Source organism: Monodon monoceros, unplaced genomic scaffold (assembly GCF_005190385.1).
Source record: "Monodon monoceros isolate NGI ecotype Baffin Bay Population unplaced genomic scaffold, NGI_Narwhal_1 Super_Scaffold_12, whole genome shotgun sequence".
In the NCBI taxonomy this organism is placed as follows: domain Eukaryota; kingdom Metazoa; phylum Chordata; class Mammalia; order Artiodactyla; family Monodontidae; genus Monodon; species Monodon monoceros.
Window position 1 is genome coordinate 49,506,713 of NW_021703768.1, and position 19,544 is coordinate 49,526,256.

Sequence of the window (19,544 nt, forward strand, 5' to 3'; positions counted from 1 at the left end):
TAATATTACAGGGAGATTAACAATGACTAGAGAAAGCAGGGCACGGTAAGTGTGTTTCCTCCATATCAAGTCCTAATACTAGAAGCAAAAGTCACACGTTTGGAGGTTTGTTTTACACAGTCCTGTAAACATAGTTTCTATGGTCCCTGTCCACATGGTCTTCCTGCTCTGCCAGGATGAAGAATCCCGCTCTCCACATGCTGATGTGGTCAGACGAATCAAGTGACTGCAGGAAAGGCACCTTCCTTAGTCAACCTTGTGTCTGCCCTCTGTCCTTGAATCATAGTTACTGGTTTTATGGTCCAGTGCAAATAGTCTTGAACCCTACAGCAGAGACAAGCCACCAGCATCGGATGCATCATAAACCGAGCAGTCAAGCCCCCCCCCACCCCCCGCCCCCATACCACAGGGTTTCTTTTTGAGTGGCGATGAGCTATAAGTCAAAGCCATGAAAAGAGGACCTTCATTCTGACCTAGGGTGGGTGACTCCTCAAAGGTGTTTCTTCTTTTCTTCCACAACTGGATGGGAAACCTTGGGACGGTTACTTGGACAGGCCACCTCTAAGTAGCAACAGAGGTGACACTCTCAGATGAAACACTGAACCTATGCATGCTGTCAATGGCCGACCCCTAAATTCATCCCTCAGCCACGCGCTCCAGCCGGAACGCCCAGAAACCACAGAGTCCTTAATCCATTCCAGCAAGAGCGCCAATTTTTGGATGCCAGAGAGGCCGGATGGCACCGGGGCGCGGGTTCCTGCCTCTTCCAGGCCGCACGCCGAAATCAACCGAGACGCAGGCTCGCTGCGACCCGTAGAGCCAGCGTTCCTCTCCCTCTGCCGACCTCACTGCGGGCGGGGCCGCCTCGAGGCAGCGGGGAAAGGCAGGCAGACGAGGAAGAGACGCGGGAGGAGCGCTCTGCGCAGGCGCGCGGCGCCCCGCCTCCCCAGCGTCTGCTCCAGGGCGGGCGACGCGGGCCCTCCCACTTTCGCCCGCGCCGCCTCACGGCCCTGGCCCTCGCTTCACCCCGACGCCCCGGCGTGCGCGTCCTCCCGCCGGCCTGCAGGCCCGGGGCCTCCGCCTGCCAGCCCGCCGCTGCTCTTCGCGGCCCCGGCTCGCGTTCACGCTGTCGCCCGGGCCGGCGCGGCCGCGGGCAACCGCTCCCCCTCCCACACCTACCCCGTCCCCTCCCCGCCTTTTCCGCCCTCGCGTCCCCCTCCCTCGGCCAGCCGCCGCTGCTCCAGATGAGGTGATGGCAACGGCCAACTTCGGCAAGATCCAGATCGGGATTTACGTGGAGATCAAGCGGAGCGATGGTGAGTCTCGCCGCCGCCCCTGCCGCCCGGGCCCCGCATTTGGGCGTGCACGGAGGAGACGCGGGCGCCGGCTGCCTCATTGATTACTCCGCCGCGCAGTGGGGGCGGGAAGGCGGCGGCGGCGGCGGCGGCGCTTTTGTGTGTGGCGTGTGTGCGAGTGAGGCCAGCTTGGGGTCCGCCCCGGGTGCCGCTGCAGTGCCGGGGCGGGGAGGGGCCCTTCGGGGGGCTGGGCCGGGGGAGGCCGGCGGGGAAGGGCCCGGGTGTAGCGGGCTGCGTCTCTGGGGGCGTCGGGCGGGCGCGCTGGCGGGTCCCGGGCCGGGAGCCCTCGCTCCTCCCGCGATCTCCATCCTCCCCGGGGACGCCAGCCCGGGGGGTGGGGGCAGCGGGCTCCGTTAGGGTTGACCCAGCCTTGCGTCTCACCCCGGCCTTTTCATTTTCCGGCCTCATCTCTGCGGGGGTGGGGAGAGCGTGAAGACCAGAGATTTCAGTATTTAGGGAACCGACTGCTGGTTCCAGGCTGAGGTGGGGGAGAAAGGCCAACCCCGCTGGTTTAAAGTGTCTGGCTGTCACGTTTCTTCGTCAGTCGTTTCTCGAGCATGCCTCTTTCTTTTTTGCTAGTTCCTTCCTTGGAAGAAGGATGCGGAGCTTGTCGTGCTCAGGCATGAATAAGGGTGCGGGTATAAATGGGGAGAAGTATTCGATAAGCTTCTCAAAGGTGATGAGGCTGAAAGGGAAGGAGCGGGATGAACCTAGTCAGTGCGAGGCACTACTGGGAGGGTGGGGCTGGGGGACCGTCTGTTGATATTTTCACACCCTCCGGAGAGGTAACCTAGAGGAAAGTGAAAGACGAGGCATGGGCTTAATTAAAAAAGCCTAGAAAGCCCTAGGCTTCTGTATCTTTCTATAGGTTTCTCTTGGGGAAAATGTTTTATGTCACTAGCCAGCCAGGCTTGGAAATAATTTATATTGTAAAGGAGAAACCGCATGGAGGGGGATAAATTATTTTCTTTCAATCCACGCATTGAAGAAAGTAGAGGTGTGTAATATCGAGAGGTGTGCGGTGTTCCTTATACCGTACCTTTAATTTGTGGCTTATTATCATTTAGCCTAGTCGGTGGTAACTGTCGCTGGTACATCCACACCCTCTTGGTTTCTACCAGGTTTGACCAAGTTATGTGAAGCTGAGATTGACTTTCATGTTATCTATGTGATGTATTGGAAGACCTTGTATAGCTGATGATTTTTTCCCCTTCGTTATATTTGACATAATTTGTGTTAACAACTGGAAGCACTATTATCCTGTATGTGAAAAGATGAATTATACCACTTAGAGCTTTAGAAGTTACCAGCAACACTAGTGGGAAAGAGATGTCTCTTTTACTTGGGTTGGGGTTTCTTTATATTTTCTCTTCAAATAACTTTTCTTAAGCAGTGCTGTTAACTGCAGTTTCTTTTTGAGGTAAATGCACGTTCACTGTATACTAGCAAAAGTAGGGTTTATATGTTATTTTAAATTTGGGGGAGGGGCATAAAAATGTGTAAGTTCTTTACATTCTAAGCCTTTAACTATGATTATAGGTGTTACTGTAGAATCTATCAGAAGTATCATGATATTTGAAAGGTTTGGATAATTTTATATTTTCTGGGGTAACACCTTTTTATTTAAATGTATCGGACTGGAAACAATTTTGGTTTGGGTGGGTGGTTCTAGGATAGAGGCTTTTAATACTCTTTCTGCCTTAACCTTCTGCCTGTACTAGAAACCCAGACATTTAAGAGCTTTGTGTTCTTACATAAGTGCAAGTAACCTAAAATCACATTTCAAAGCAGTTTGTCCTTGAGAAATAATGGAAATCATTACAATGTATATCATCTCAACTTATAGTACATATTTATGCTCCTCAGATGCATGGTAGAGTTGAAGGTAACAGATAAGCAGAGAGCTTGAAAAGAAGGGAATGATCATTTGCATTGGGTGGTGGTGTTTCACAGTAGAAATTGATGTCTGGGAGACGCCCCCCCAGGCTTTCCCTTTTTCACTTTAAAGAAGCTGTTTTGTTTCTTCCCATTTCTATAGCGTAAGTGTTTTAGATAAAACAGTAGTGGTCATTGTAACAGAAATAAACTTTATGAATGTAATGCCTGAGACAGTGGAAACCACAGGATGAAGAAGGGCTGCTAGACTGCTGTTAACTGGTGACTTGATGTTTTTCTGCATGCTTGCTAATGGTGATCCTTGTCCTTGTTTCCGAGCATGCTTCTCCCATCCGTTATGTTATATTAAAAAATATATATTCCCAGGTAACTAAAGTAGACTTGTTACTCTCTTTCAGTACCCTGCTCAAAACTAATCCCTGCTAAGTCTTCATTGATTACTAAAGCTGGATGGCCAGTCAGCCACTGAATTCCTAAGTCATTAGGAGACTCGTGAGACAGCATATTTCCTTAAGCATTAATATTTGGGTACATTTTTCTTAATATTATATTTTCAAACTGACCAGACAAGGGGTAGTGTGGAGAACGCAATTGAGGGATGGCAGCCTCCCTGTGCCCACTTCAACCAGAGCCAGAGCATTAAGGAATTTTAAATTCCCTGAATTCATCTGCGTATCCAATCATGTTCCTAGCTGAGTTCCTTGTATTTCGTTTTTGAGCAAATCATTCATTATTGGATTTTGGTTTTCGAACATTATTTTAATTAACCATTAAGATGAAGTCTTACCTGGAAGGGAGACCCTTGCCTCTGTGCTCATCCTGTGAGCCACTTCCCTCTCTACCCCCCATGCCCACCACACCTCATACAGGCCTCTTATTCAAGACTCCCAGAGTTGATTGAAACAGAGTGATCTGTGAAGGCTTGCTGACTTTTTTGGTATTCTAAGATTAGAAGTGACAGAGGTTAGGCTTGGACTCCTCAGATTATCCCTAGCCACAGGAGATAACCTGGTGTGAAATTGAACTGGTTTCTGGAAATGAACACTCATGTTTATTTTCTTGCATGTGTCTTCCTGTTATCTTTCTGATTCAGTTTCTTTTTGGAATCTAATGACCCTGAAAACTGCAGTCTTAACTGTTGTGTAACTAGGTAGTTTTCACTGGGAGATGCCCCCCCCCCAAAAAAAAAACACCATGCACTGTTAAAACATTCCTTATTCGTTCTACAGTAGCTGTGACTATTGTTTGGGGGCTGGGGGAGTGATGAGATATGTTTTGCATATTTCGAAGCTGCAGCTATGATGGGATTGTTCTTTGGGGTCTCTTAGTTACAGGATTGATAAATGTGATCTGAAGAGAATCATACACTATTTCAACCAGACAGATCCTTGGAGATGATCTAGCTCTCATTCTTATAGATGTGGAAACTGAGTCCCAAGTCACTATAAGTGACCTGTGTAGATTCATACACCTTCATACAGTGGCAGCCAGGAACCTGGCTTACATAGCATAGAAACCATACTATCAAGAACTGCGACAGTAGAGGAAGAATTCTCTATTATTTGGGAACCATATACAGCTTTCTACAGCCCAGTAAAGACGTAGGAAATTGCTTCTCACTCATGGGAAAGCCACTAGAGAGCAGTATTATAGAGCCCAATTGTAATGATCCAGTAAAAACTGTTATGGTATGTTTACTAGAAGGTCACAAAACTCAGAATTGTGGGAGAAAAAATATTCCTGTGTCTTAATTAAATGCTGAAAAGAGTGCTTTAATTGAGCATCTGAAATCCAGAGGAAAGTGAAGATTCCAAAGGACCCATCAGGAGTCTTTGAGTTTGGGGCAGGCAATCTTTAGAAAAGATTTCAATGACTTAATTCTCTACGTACTTTGCCACATATATTCTTCTGCTAGTTCATCTTTACATGTCGTTATATAGGCTTTTGGAGAACAGACTGAATTTAGGTAATAAAAATGAACCACATAGCAATATAGTTCCTTTTGGTACAGTTATGTGATTTTGATTATGAAGTGGGTAGAATGGAGGAAATTGTGGACTAGTGATTTCTTTTTACATGGTGATTAGCATGATGGTGGTTCCATATATATATATATATATATATATATATATATATATATATTTTAGGTCTTCATAGTTTTCCAAATAGGTTATCTAATTGGATCCTCACAGAAACCCTGTGAGGTAAGTAGGGTAGGTGGTGGCAGATTCATTGTTTTATAGGTGAAGAATCTGAGGTTGGATTACTTGCAAGATCACGTGGTTAATAAGAGGCATAGCCTGGACCAAAACCGAAGTCCTTTTACTCCTAGCTCTCTTCAAATGCTGACACATGTTTGCTGATGATGGTATGAAGTTGATCACTTTGTGTACTTTGATTTTCTTCTTTTTTTCTATTTTGAGATATGAAAGCCCCTTTTGCTCAGATAACCTACAATTAATAATGTTGCTTAAATTTGCCCTATTGGTGAGATCAAATTGATGTCTGATATTTTATTAACTATAAGCATTAAGATTCAGCAATCTAAGGCTTTAAAGCCCTTTCCAATAGTCAATCACTTGTTGCTTCCAGAACTACCACAGAAAGAAATCTATATTCATTGCCTAGTCACTTGATTCTTATGACAGAAATTTTGGAACTGTGGGGAAAGGCACGTTAACAAGGTTAACTTGTTTGTGTGTCAAAAATCTAGAGAAAATAGCAAAGAGCCAGTTAAGCTTGTGTCCCTTCAAATAGGGAAGGAGGCACAAGTGTGGAAAATCCAGAAAAAGATTCCTTGAGGGATCATCCAGACCCATTCTTTCTAGTCACAAGTATACTTGTTGTTAATATTACATTAATTTTTTGCAAGGCTTAATTTTTGGAATTAACCACCAACTTTGCTTTTAACACTTCTATCCTGTAACCTAAAATAATATTTTAAGGTGTTTATTTGTTTTGATGTTGTAGTTTTGAGCTTGAGAATAGATAAAATTTTTAAGCCCTGAGTAAAACCAATTTTCGCTCTTCTGGTCCAATTGTGGAGCAATTGTGGGAAGGTTGCTCTTCTATCACACAATAGCTCTTTTAATTAAAGTAGTACTAATGGTATTGTAGTGCCTAAGTGAAAATAGACATTAGAACCTCACCATATTAAATATTTAAGTGCTTGATTACACATAGTGGATATTGTGCCATGTACGAGAACTAAATACAAGTTCATGGTGATTGGGATTTGTCTAGTGAAAACTTATGCAAAATGAAATGGAGTATCATTTCATTGTTGGTTTAACTTTTTGCTTCTATCTCCCAAGAGTAAAATGAGGGGAGAGGTGTCCCTTTTAAAAGTTGTGCTTCTAAACCTAGTCCTGGGCTTTCCCATTTTGGGTACTGCTTGTTTTTCTCACCACCTACCTACTGCAATCAAGCTTGCAGTTCAAATGGGCATTTATTAGGGTGTGAGAGTATTTTGGTGTATAGACCTTAAGTGATTATGTCATATCACAAAATAATGTGATCTCATAATTCTCTGTTTTCTTATTATAGAGTTAATTAAGTATACTTTTGTTAACAGTCTGTTAAATATAGGTCATTCTGATGCATGTTGGAGATAAAAAAAAGAATAAGATACACATACTTCCTGCCCTCAGAAACAAATGATTGATAACATAGTGTGATTAGTACTGATAGAACTATGCCATTCTGTGTGTACATCATTACCACTTACCTTTTTAGGTTTAGACTTTTTAGACTCTTGAAGTTATGAGTCTTCTGGATGGAAAATACATGTCATACATGCTGTCCTTTTCACCTCCTCTTCCCATGACCAATATCCATTATCTCTCGTGGCATGCTTTCCTGATAAACCCATATATTCAGTCTCAGAATTCTTCTTAAAAGACAGCACCACCAGTCCTGGTAGCCCTTGTCAGTCAATTGAAATTGGCATTATTTGTCATTACTGGCCTATTTTCTGTTCTCTAATACTCATTTGAGTTTTGACTTTATAACTTTTAACCTTTGTTTTGATACTTAAAGGAATAAGGTTTATTCCATTTTAAATTTATGGCAGAACAGTCCCTGGCAGCAGATTCCTCTCTAGATATCCTGTGTTGGGGTCTTGTAAACGCAGGGACCAAGGAAGCAGACAGAGCCAGCTGATGGTGCTTCTGTGTAATTTGGGAACAGCCTCTTCACACAGTGTGGCCAAGGGACTATGAGAATCAGGCACCTCCCTGGGCTATATTTTACTTACTTTCAAATACTTTTTCTCCAGGTTTCTATTGGTTTTGGCATTAATTTTAACCAGATTTCACCTATATAAAATTTTTTAAAGGAAGGGTTAGATCAGGATGGGATACACTTCTGGTGAAATTTGTTGAGTGTCTACATTATGCAAAGAATGACCCCTTTGATTAGAACTCTTGGCCAGGAGCTATCTACTCAGCCTCATCCAGATAGCTTGTATCTTCCATACTGCCACTTGAGTTTTGTTTCTTTCTTAAAAAGTGAATCCAGGTGTTAATCTTGATACCTGAAGGGATTTAACATTTGTGCCCTTATAAGTCAGTTGCTTTGCTAAATCCAGTATCTTGTTTGACTTTCATGACAACCCTATAATGTAGACAGTATCTTCCCATCTTACAAGAGAAACCCTGTGCTCAAGCGTATAAACTACTGTAAAGTGTTTAAGCCTCAGGAAGGAGAATTTTAGATATTTACAGTATATATATTGGTCAAGGCTATGTGGTAAGTGTATTTTTGGGATGTGGGATATGGATATATTTAGAGAACATATTGGATAAATGTTATGGGAGTTCTGTTTCTAGCCTGGGTAGGATTAGTGTAGTGGTTCACAGCCCTGACTGCTTATTAGAATCACCTGTGGGGCTTTGGAAACAAACAAACAAACATAAACAACTCCCCACCTATCACTACTGGTATCTGGGTCCTTTGCCTAGAGATTCTATTTTAATTGGTCTGATATGGAGCCAGGGCCTCAGTATTTTATTTTAAAACATCCCATACGCTGGTGAAACTTAACTTCACACACTGGTGATTTCAGTGTGCACCCAGGGTTGTGATCCATTATTTTAGAAAAAGTAGCATCTCCTAACAGTAATCTGACAAAACCTCATGGCAAGTGAAGTTTTAATGATGGGAGGAAGATGACCAGTAGATTGCCTTGGGGGGAAGGAGGCATTCTAGGCCTGTGGCACAACATGTGAGCTGCAAATGGAGGGCTGTCAGGTAAAGGGCATTTAAAGCAGGCATACCAGAGGGTGATAGATGAGGATAGGTAGGAAGGAGGAGTAATCTGGGACACCTTATTAAAGACTTGGCAACGAAGGTAAGGTAAGGCATCTTGGAATTAATTTCTAGGACACTTGGAAACTACTGTAGGACTTAATCTCCTAAGAGCAGTAATAGGAGTTAGCTAGTGATTAGTGATAGATTAGAGGGAGAGTAGTACTGAAAATGAGAGCTAGCAAGGATAAGATTGCATTAGTCAAGGAGGGTAAACAGTGGTTAAGGAACAGATGAAATACAGAACACTGTAAAAAGAATTGGTGCTATAGTCAATATATCACTTGTGCTGAATAAAGGGCAGATGTGTTGAAAGGAATGGACTTAACATTTGGGAAGGCTGAGTGTCGGTTATAAAATTTCTTCAATCTGTTTAATCAAGCTAACCCTATTCACGAATACAGCCTAGAGGACTGCAGAGCCAGTGTACAATGTGCTATCAAAGAGCATCCAACTCAAGACTGTTCATAGTTTTTGCTATTAGTATCTTAAAAATAAGTGAGTCTAAGGTATGAGTCATTTCCAATAAATGTTTATATGTAGATCAGGAATTTACTTAAGCTGTAACGCTTTGCCTACTTAAGAAGACTCATTTATAGTATGTTAGCCAAGACCCTCTCAGAACTCCTAGAAGAGAATGGGAAGGAAAAACAGTACTTAAAGGATCTGGCTTCCGATCTTTAAGGGATGGAGTGTTTTGATTCTTAAAATGCAGCTGCTCTCCTTTACTTCTCCTTTGCTCTTATTTTTGGCCTATTTTTTTCTGCCCTGGCTTTTGCTTTCCCTTTTCATCCTCAAGATTCTGAATGTCATTTCAGCATTTAGAATCTCTTAAGTACTATTTGCAATTTAGGGCTTAAAAATGGGTAAGCGAAGGATGAGTAGACAGAGCCCAGTGGATTTTTAGGGCAGTGAAATTATTCTTTATGATACTGTAATGGTGAATACATGTTGTAAATTTGTCAAAACTCAAAGAAGATACCCCACCAAGAATGCACTGTAATGTAAAATATGTACTTTGAGTATTAATGACGTGTCAGTATAGGTTCGTTGATTGTAATAAGTGTACCCCGTGTGGGATGTTGATAGTATGGGAGGCTGTGGGTATGTGGGGACAAGGGATATATGGGAAATTTCTGTACCTTCTGTCTAATTTTGACACAAACCTAAAACTGCTCTTTAAAAAAATCTACTTTTAAAAGGGAGGGAGGTATGCAAACTTCGGGCGTTAAAAGTCAGAGCTACTCTCGAAATAATGGACTAACTAGTGACAAGAATTTATAATATTTTAAGAATCAGGATCAACCCAGTAGGGCTGCAGTTAAGGTAAATTTTTGCTCTTCATTTTTGTTATGCTTAGTCTGTTGGCCAATATGAGATACTTAGGGTTTGCTGACAAAATTTTTAAATGAGCTGTAGTGCAATGAGAGGATTCAGATAAGCTTAGCAACTTTACCTCCATCTCTTTACTTTGGCCCATGGACATTTTGAGTTTATAGCTCAAATAGCATGACAAATGTCCAAGCATTGTATTAGAAGCTTCATCCTTGAAATTGGTCAGGGTTTAATTTAAACAAGAGTTTACCTGTTCTAGTTAAACTATAGGTAATTCTTGATGTAAGATATGCATATGAAATCTAATTATGTCATCCTATGAAAAGTGAGTTGGGAATGCAAACAGCATTAAATTTTGTGGGGTGGGGAAGGTAGTATTTTTAAGCCTGTAGTTTACTATGGACTGCTAAAGAGAAATGGATATAGTCATTTATCTATATGGTTTTTAGGAAATTAGAACCAATTTGAGGTCCTAATTAATGAGGTAAGTCTTAGAATTTAGCCACAGACAGGTCTCTGATGAAATACTGCTATTGGTCAAAACTTGCTTATATTTCTACAGTGAGGAAATTGACTTGTCCAAGGTCATACATAAAGTAGCAAATATGAGATCAGAACATAGATTATCTGCCTCTAAAGTCCTGTACATTCTAATTCCTTTAGAGTTCTTTGTGTACTACGAATGTTCCAGGCATTGGAAGTCAGGTCATTAATTAAATACTTTCTTTTTTTTCTATAGTATAGATTGCCTTCAGGTGTTTTTATTAATCATTTGCAGCATGACCATTATTATGAGTCCCTTCATCTGATGCCTTTGAGGGAATAGGTACAGGACTTCCCCCTAGAAAAGGCTACTTTGTCAGTTACAACAGAATATTAAATAGCTATTGTACTCAGTGCAAGTACTCTGGCTATATAATTTCTTTTGAAAAAAAAAGTTCTAGGGGGCTTCCCTGGTGGCGCAGTGGTTGGGAGTCTGCCTGCCGATGCAGGGGACACAGGTTCGTGCCCCGGTCCGGGAAGATCCCACATGCCGTGGAGCGGCTGGACCCGTGAGCCATGGCCGCTGAGCCTGCGCGTCCGGAGCCTGTGCTCCACAACGGGAGAGGCCACAACATTGAGAGGCCCGTGTACCGCAAAAAAAAAAGTTCTAGGGACTTTCTTGGCGGTCCAGTGGTTAAGATGCTGCGCTTCCAGTGCAAGAGGTATGGGTTTGATCCCTGGTCAGGGGACTAAGATCCTACATGCCGCGCGGCCAAAAAAAAAAGTTCTAGACTATTCGAGTCTGTCTGCATTGCCTAAGTTTAGGCTCTCGCTCCCAGATTTTCCAGAGTTTGGACAAGTACATACGCTAGCATGTGAAAGAATGCTTCTTATTAGATGAGCAACTTTATTGTCAGGAAAATACAATATTAGACCTACTTGCTAGGAGTCCACTGGTATTATTGATTAATTGGGGGGCCTGTCTAGGTTCAGTGATCTTTATTTTTATGAAACTGTTCTTTGAAATTGTTTTGGGATAATATGTGTGTTGCATTTTTACAAATTGTTTTCCAGTTATAGGTGATATTGAGAGTTGATTACAACATGGCCCTAGACGTTGGGATGTAGTTTTATTGAGTGATACACATCAGAAAGTCTACAAACAATAAATGCTGGAGAGGGTGTGGAGAAAATGGAACCCTCCTACACTATTGGTGGGAATGTAAATTGGTGCAGCCACTATGGAAAACAGTATGGAGGTTCCTTAAAAACTAAAAATTAATACAACATTGTAAATCAACTGTACTTCATTTAAAAAAAAACAAAACGAAACTGAAAGTAGAGTTACCATATGACCCAGCAACTCCACTCCTGCGCCTATATCCAGAAAAGGCAAAAACTCTAATTTGATGCATCCCAGTGTTCATAGCAGCACTATTTACAATAGCCAAGACATGGAAGCAATCTAAGCGTCCATAAACAGACGAATGGTTAAAGAAGGTGTGTGTGTGTGTGTGTGTGTGTGTGTGTGTGTATACACACAATGGAATATTAATCAGCCATAAAAGAGAATGAAATATTGCCATTTGCAGCAACTTGGATGGACCTAGAAATTAACATACTGGGGAATTCCTTGGTGGTCCAGTGGTTGGGACTCAGTGCTTTCACTGTGGTGTCCTGGGTTCAATCCCTGGTTGGGGAACTAAGATCCCACAAGCCATGTGGCACAGCCAAAGAAAGAAATTATCATACTAAGTGAAGTAAGTCAGACAGAGAAAGACAAATATTATATGATATCACTTATATGTGGAATCTAAAAACCAATACAAATGAACTTATTTGCAGACTCACAGACATAGAAAAAACTTATGGTTACCACAGGGGAAGGTAGGGGGAGGATAAATTAGGTGTATGGGATTAACAGAAACACATCACTATATATAAAATAGGTAAACAACAAGGATTTACTGTATAGCACAACGAACTATATTCAGTGTCTTGTAATAAGCTATGATGGAAAAGAATCTGAAAAAGAATATATATGTATGTATAACGGAATCACTTTGCTGTATACCTGAAACTAGCACAATGTTGTAAATCACCTATAGTTCAGTTAACAAGAAAAGAAAAATTCTTGGTGTAAAACTAAAATGTCACTACGGTTTAAAAAAAAAAAAGAGATACATTTCTTTTAACCTTACATGCTCTTTTGGGTTTAATTAAGAGCCATTTCTTAATTAAAATTAAATAAAACTTATTTTCCTCCTACCCCTCATACCTTTCCTTCTTAATCTATGCAGTTGCATCCTTATCTCTCCATTTTCTAAATGTTGGTGTTCTTCAGGGCTTGGTCCTAGCCCTGCAGTACTTCTTGCACAGTATTCTCTCTGGGTGAACTAAATGCTTCTCTTCACTTCAGGCTAGTTGAAGACACATACTGTTTGTATGTCTAATGTATTACCAATTATCTCCACTTGGATAGCTCATAAATACCTCAAATACAGCATGTCCAAAATTGAACCCATTACCCATTCCCCAAATCTATTTCTTCAGTATCTCTCATTACTTTCATTCACCCTGTTACCCCAGTTAGAAACCTAGATGTCTTCCTTGTTCTGTCTTGACCTCGTTTCCTATCATCAGGTTCTCTTCACTGCTCAAGTACCTCTTCAGTCCTTACATTTTTCCATCCCTCTACTATACTTTGGTCAGGCTAGCATTATGTCTCATCTGTACTGCTGCAACAAATTCCTAATAAATTCTTAAGGTCTCTACCTTTGGTTGGTTACTCTTTCAGAATAACCTTTCAAACATGATCACCTGCTTAAAACTTTCTGATAACTTCCTTTACCTCTCTTACCCTTTGGATAAAAAACCCCAGCTCTGTAACATAGGTTACTGTAGACCCTGAACAATCTGACTTTCCTCTCCAGTCTCATTTCTTGCCACTTACCTGAGGCACTCCAGACACTGAGCTCTTAGAACTTGTACCTAACCTGTCTAACTGCTGTTGCACTTTTTTGTGTCTGTTAAACACTTCATCCTTCTTTGATTCCTAGACCAGGATGGGTCCCCTGCTTTCTGTTCTCTGCGTCCCCTCTATTTACTCTGTCAGAACACTCATGGGACAGTATTATGTGTTTAATTGTCTCTGGTCAGACTTAAGTTTCATCATATCCGCAGTGCCTAGCAGAGGATCTCTACACCCTTAATAAATTATCTGTTTGCTGAACCAGTGATTAAATGAATATCTAGCTGTGCTGTTCTTTCACTACTCTGTCTATTCAAATTTTGACATTCTGGTAAAAATTGATTTGTGTTCATCCTCCAGGCATCAAGAGTATGACATAACAAAGTATGTGTCATTGCTTTTAACATATACTTTCTTTTTAAAATTTAATTACCTGTTTTGAATAGCAACGTGTGTAAATGTGCACCTTTTCCCTACAGACGGCATATTGTACACACTGGTGCTTCTTAATTTCATTTTCACTTAATAATAACAACAATATCTTGGAGAACCTTTGAGTACATAAATAACAGTCTCATTCTTTTTCTTTTTTTTAATTTTTATTTTATATTGGGAGTATAGTTGATTAACAATATTGTGTTAGTTTCAGGTGTACAGCAGAGTGTTTCAGTTATACATGTACATGTATTATTCTTTTTCAAATTCTTTCCCCATTTAGGTTATTACAGAATATTAAACAGAGTTCCTTGTACTATACAGTAGGTCCTTGTTGGTTATCTGTTTTAAGTATAGCAGTGTGTACATATCAGTCCCAAACTCCCAATCTGTCCCTCCCCCCCCTTCCTCCCTGGTAACCGAAAATTCGCTAAGTCTGTGAGTTTATTTCTGTTTTGTAAATAAGCTCATTTCTATCATTTTTTTAGATTCTGCATATAAACGATATCATATGATATTTGTCTTTATCTGACTTACTTCACTTATTCTTTTTCATAGCTGCATTTTATTAGTGATTATATATACCACAATTAAGATTATGCCCATTCTGTAGCTACTGTACAGCTAGTACTGTACTGAATAATCTTGAGCTTATGTCATTTTTTACATACATGACTACATCTGCAGGATAAAGTCCTAGAAGGAGAATTGCTGGGTCAGAGAATTGTACATTTTAAATTTTGATAGATCTTGCCAGTTTGCTTCCATAGAGAGTGTGTGAATTTACCGTCCTATCTGCAGAAGTGCCTGTTTCTTCATACACTTGTCCATATAGTGTACAAACATACGTTTTTGAGGTTTGTTAGCTTGGATTATGAAGTTCATACTGTGCCTATAGAATGTTTTCTTTTTTTGTTCTGAAGCTAAATGGCCCTTAAAAGATAACAGGTTTGGGGTTCCCTGGTGGCACAGTGGTTAAGAATCTGCCTGCCGGGCTTCCCTGGTGGTGCAGTGGTTGAGCGTCCGCCTGCCGATGCAGGGGACACGGGTTCGTGCTCCGGTCTGGGAGGATCCCCCATGCCGCGGAGCAGCTAGGCCTGTGAGCAATGGCCGCTGAGCCTGCGCGTCCAGAGCCTATGCTCCGCAACGGGAGAGGCCACAACAGTGAGAGGCCCGCGTACCGCAAAAAAAAAATAAAAAATCAGCCTGCCAATGCAGGGGACACGGGTTCGAGCCCTGGTCTGGGAAGATCCTATGTGATGCGGGGCAACTAAGCCCCTGCGCCACAGCTACTGAGCCTGCGCTCTAGGGCCCACATGCTGCAACTACTGAAGCCCTCGTGCCTAAAGCCCGTGCTCCGCAACAAAGAGAAGCCACCACATTGAGAAGCCCGTGCACTGCAGCGAAGAGGAGCCCCAGCTCGCCGCTACTAGAGAAAGCCTGCATGCAGCAACGAAGACCCAACGCAGCCAAAAATAAATAAGTAAATTTATTAAAAAAAAAAAAAGATAACAGGTTTAATTTTTAAAGTGTTTATGAGGTCTGGACATATAATGAAAAACATTCAAGTTCTAGTGTGTGATTATGAGAAGAAAGTGATTTTTTTAATTAAAAAATTTGAAAAATGGACATTATAGTTTTTAACCTAATAAACTTGAACAGCCTTACTAAATAATAGTTTAGATTGGGAGGTTTGAGACTGAATACAGTTAAATAGTTTATGCTAATGAAGTACTTGCCTGTATTTCTATCAGTTTGTACTTAGTTAACTCCCTTAAGTAAATTGTCTCGCTATTGAGGGCAGAATCAATAAAGTTAATCTCTATAGAGATAGAAAGTAGATTAGTGATTGCTTATGATTGTTAGTGATTATTGGAGGAAGCGGAGGGTAATAGCTCAAGGATAACAGGGTGTCTTTTTGAGGTGATTAAAATGTTATAAAATTGACTATGGTAGTGTTGTAAATATCTGAATATGCTAAAAACATTAAATTGTATGCTTTAAGTGATGAATTGTATGTTATGTGAATTATACCTCAATAAAGTTTTTTTTTAAAACCTTTTCTTAGGTCAAAATGGTGAATAGTTACTTAAATTTGCATTATTACTGGTAAAGGTGAAGTTGTTTGGTTTTTTTTTTGCAAATTGTAATCTCCTATTTCTAAAATGGTTTTCTTGGGCTTGATTATATGAGTTCTCTTCTTTTTGAACTATTCTTCTTAATCTCCTAAATTCATGCTCCTATCAACTTCTTAAATGTTTATGTTTCCCAGAGTTCTGTCATTGATCATCTCCTATTTCCCTGTGTTCTTTTTAGTTAGTTACCTACTTTTGCAAAATATTGAGGTGTAATTCACATATCATAAAATTCACCCTTTTTAGGCAACAAAACAAAAGTAAAAAGTGGGACTACAAACTAAAAACCTTCTGCACAGCAAAAAAACCATCAACAAAATGAAATGACAACCTACGGAATGGGAGAAAATATTTACAAACCATATATCTGATAAGGATTTAATATCCAAAATATTTAAAGAATTTAATAGCAAAAAAGAAATCTGTTTAAAAAATGAGCCAAGGATTTGAACAGACGTTTTCCTAAAGAAGACATCTATATAGATGGCCAACAGGTACATGAAAAGATGTTCAGTATCACTAATTATTAGGGAAATGCAAATCAAAACTACAGTGAGATATCACCTCACCTGTTAGCATGACTATTATCAAAAAGTCAAGAAATAAGTGTTGGTGAGGATGTAGAGAAAAGGAAACCCTCGTGTACTGTTGGTGGGAATGTAAATTGGTGTGGCCACTATGAAAACAGTATGGAGGTTCCTTAAAAAATTAAAAATAAAACTACCATATGATCTAGCAATTCTACTTCTGTGTATTTGTCTGAAGGAAACAAAATTCTATCTCGAAAAAAATATCTGTATCCCTATGTTCATTGCAACATTTTACAATAGCCAAGACATGGAATCAACTAAAGTGTCCATCAGTGGTTGGATGGATAAAGAAGATACAAGGTGTGTGTGTGTATATATACATAATACACAATGGAATATTACTCCACCGTAAAAAAAGAATGAAGTCTTGCCTTTTGCAACAACATGGATGGACCTTGAGGGCGCTATGCAAAGTGAAATAAGACAGTGAAAGACAAATACCATATGACTCACTTATATGTGAAATCTAAAAACAAAACAAAGCAAAAAACCAAACTCGGGTGCCTAAAACAGATTGGTAGTTGCTAGAAGTGGGAGGTGGTGGAGTATGAGGGGGTAGGTGAAATGGGAGAAGGGGATCAAAAGGTACAAACTTACAGTTATTCAATAAATGTCATAGGATATAATGTACAGCATGGTGACTATAGTTAATAATACTGTATTGTATATTTGAAAGTTGCTAAGACTGTAGATTTAAAAGTTCTCATCACAAGAAAAAAAATTTGTAGCTGTGTGTGGTGGTGGATGTCAACTTATTGTGGTGATCATATCACAATATATACAGATCATTATGTTGTACACCTGAAACTAATATAGTGTTATATATCAATTATATCTCTGTAAAGAAAAGGAAAAAAATAAAATTACAGATGAGGGGAAAAAATTCGCCTTTTTAAAGGGTACAATTCAGTGATTTTAAGTATATTCCCAAAGTTGTGTGACTATTATCACTGATCTCAGAACATTTGCATCGCTCCAAAAAGAAACCCATACCCATTAGCAATCACTCTGCATTCCTCCTTCACTCCAGCCCCTAACATCTACTAATCAACTTTGCCTGTTCTGGACATTACATATAGGTGGAACCATACGATATGTTACCTTTAATGTCTAACTTCTTTCACTTAGCATAGTCTGTGCTCAGAGTTTATCCATGTTGTAGCATGTTTCAGTATTTTATTCTTTTCTGTGCCTGAGTAACAATCCATTTTACTTATTCATTCATCAGTTGATATTTGAGTCGTTTACAGTTTTTTTGCTATTGTGAGTAGCATTCACCTACAGATTTTTGTGTGGACATATGTTTTTTAGTTTCCTTGGGTGTATATATATATATACCTAGGAATGGAATTGCTGGGTCATGTAACTCTATGTTTAACGTTTTGAGGAACTGTCATACTGTTTTCCATGGCTACACCATTTTACGCTCTAACCAATAATATGTGAGGGTTCCAGTTTCTCCACATCCTTGTCAAAACTTGTTACTGTCTTTTATTATAGCTATTCTCATGGGTGTGAATGTGCTTACTAGCCATTTGTATATCTTCTTTAGAGAAACGTCTCTTCAAATTCTTTGCCCATTTAAAAAATTAGGTTATTTATCTTTTTATTGTTGAGCTGTAAAAATTCTTTAAATATTCTGGAAACTGTTTTATATGCATTGCAGATATTTTCACCCATTGCATGGGTTGTCTTTTCTCTTTCTTGATTAGTATCCTTTGAAGCACAACAGTTTTTAATTTTGATGAAGTCCAATTTATCTTTCTTTTCGTTTGTTGCCCTGCTTTTGTTATATCTAAGAAACCATTGCCTAATTCAAAATGTGATCTACTTTTATGTCCTTTTACTTCTGTAGTCCTTTCCATGACCTATATCACCTAAAATATTTACATATGTTCTTCCTTGATCCTAACACCCATTCTTGACCTTTGAACATAGAGAGCAGATTATTTTAGCATTGTTAGCAAGTATACTGCAGTTTTTTGATAACAGGATTAATAAGGCTTTGGGATGTATTGGAATCCTAGTTGTGAAGTCATCTGTCTTTGTTACAAGAGTTGAAGGGTTCCTATTATACGTGTAGGTGTGCATATGTAGTATATGTCTGGGATTTAGAGGAACCATAGTAAGACAGCACAAAATCAAGCATAGAGAGCTACGTGGGAAGTAGAGTTTAAACTTGAATTATGGTAAGGATGATTTATTTTGGTTTGGTTTCTTTCATGATCATATCCTCAATATTATTTTAAAACAGATCAATGGCATGTAGTTCAGTTTATTAAGAACCCTTCCAGCTATACTAAATTGTCTGGGAAAAGAGGAAAATAAATTCATAAGAAGGTATTTCTTCTTAAAAAGAGAATGTAAAAACCCATAAAATTACATCTGCATACATACTGAAAAACATGGATGAATTGATATGATATCTGGGATTTGCTTCAAAGTAATACAGTCGTGGTGGGAGGAATGGCAATAAGATTGGCCATGTGTTAAAATTAATGAAACTAAACGAAGAGTATTTGGTATTTATAGTATGTTTGTAATTTTCATAATAGATTTAAAATTTTTAAATAAAAACTTTTTTAAATGCCCCCTCAAACCTAATCTTTCTCTTTAGTTTCAGATCCACCTTCTAGATATTACCACATGGATTTCCTGCTGGTATTTATAATTAAACTCATCAAAATGGAATCCGTTGCCTTTATCTCCAGATTTCTATATTTTCTGTGTTCCTTATATTGGTTAATGGAAGCACCATATACCTGGTTTCCCAAGGTAGAAACTTCAGACATTGCCAACTTCCCTAATTCCTTGAAGATTTTTGCTCCTGACTCACTGTTATTCTCTCCTACCCTATTCCTATCATTTTTTTTGGTAATTGCATCATTCATATATAGATGATTTTCTAGTACCCTCTCCTCTCAGTTCTTTGAACTGCTTTCCTCCCTCCCTCCTTCACTCCCTCTCTCCTTCACTCCCTCCCTCCTTCACTCCCTCCCTCCTTCACTCCCTCCCCCCTTCACTCCCTCCCCCTTCC

General features: G+C 39.9%; 1 protein-coding gene across 3 annotated transcripts in view; it reads left to right on the plus strand.

Annotated features, from left to right (window-relative positions):
- The first annotated feature begins 946 nt into the window (after positions 1 to 946).
- KIF2A (kinesin family member 2A) overlaps positions 947 to 19,544 on the plus strand; it is a 69,159-nt gene continuing 50,561 nt past the window's right edge. For 2 of the 3 annotated variants that reach the window (XM_029216486.1, XM_029216487.1), the window contains exon 1: positions 947 to 1,316. In XM_029216486.1, coding sequence (XP_029072319.1) covers positions 1,253 to 1,316 — 64 coding nt within the window. In that variant the 5' untranslated portion in view covers positions 947 to 1,252. The remainder of the gene's footprint in view (positions 1,317 to 19,544) is intronic. The other variant, XM_029216488.1, reaches the window with a different exon arrangement.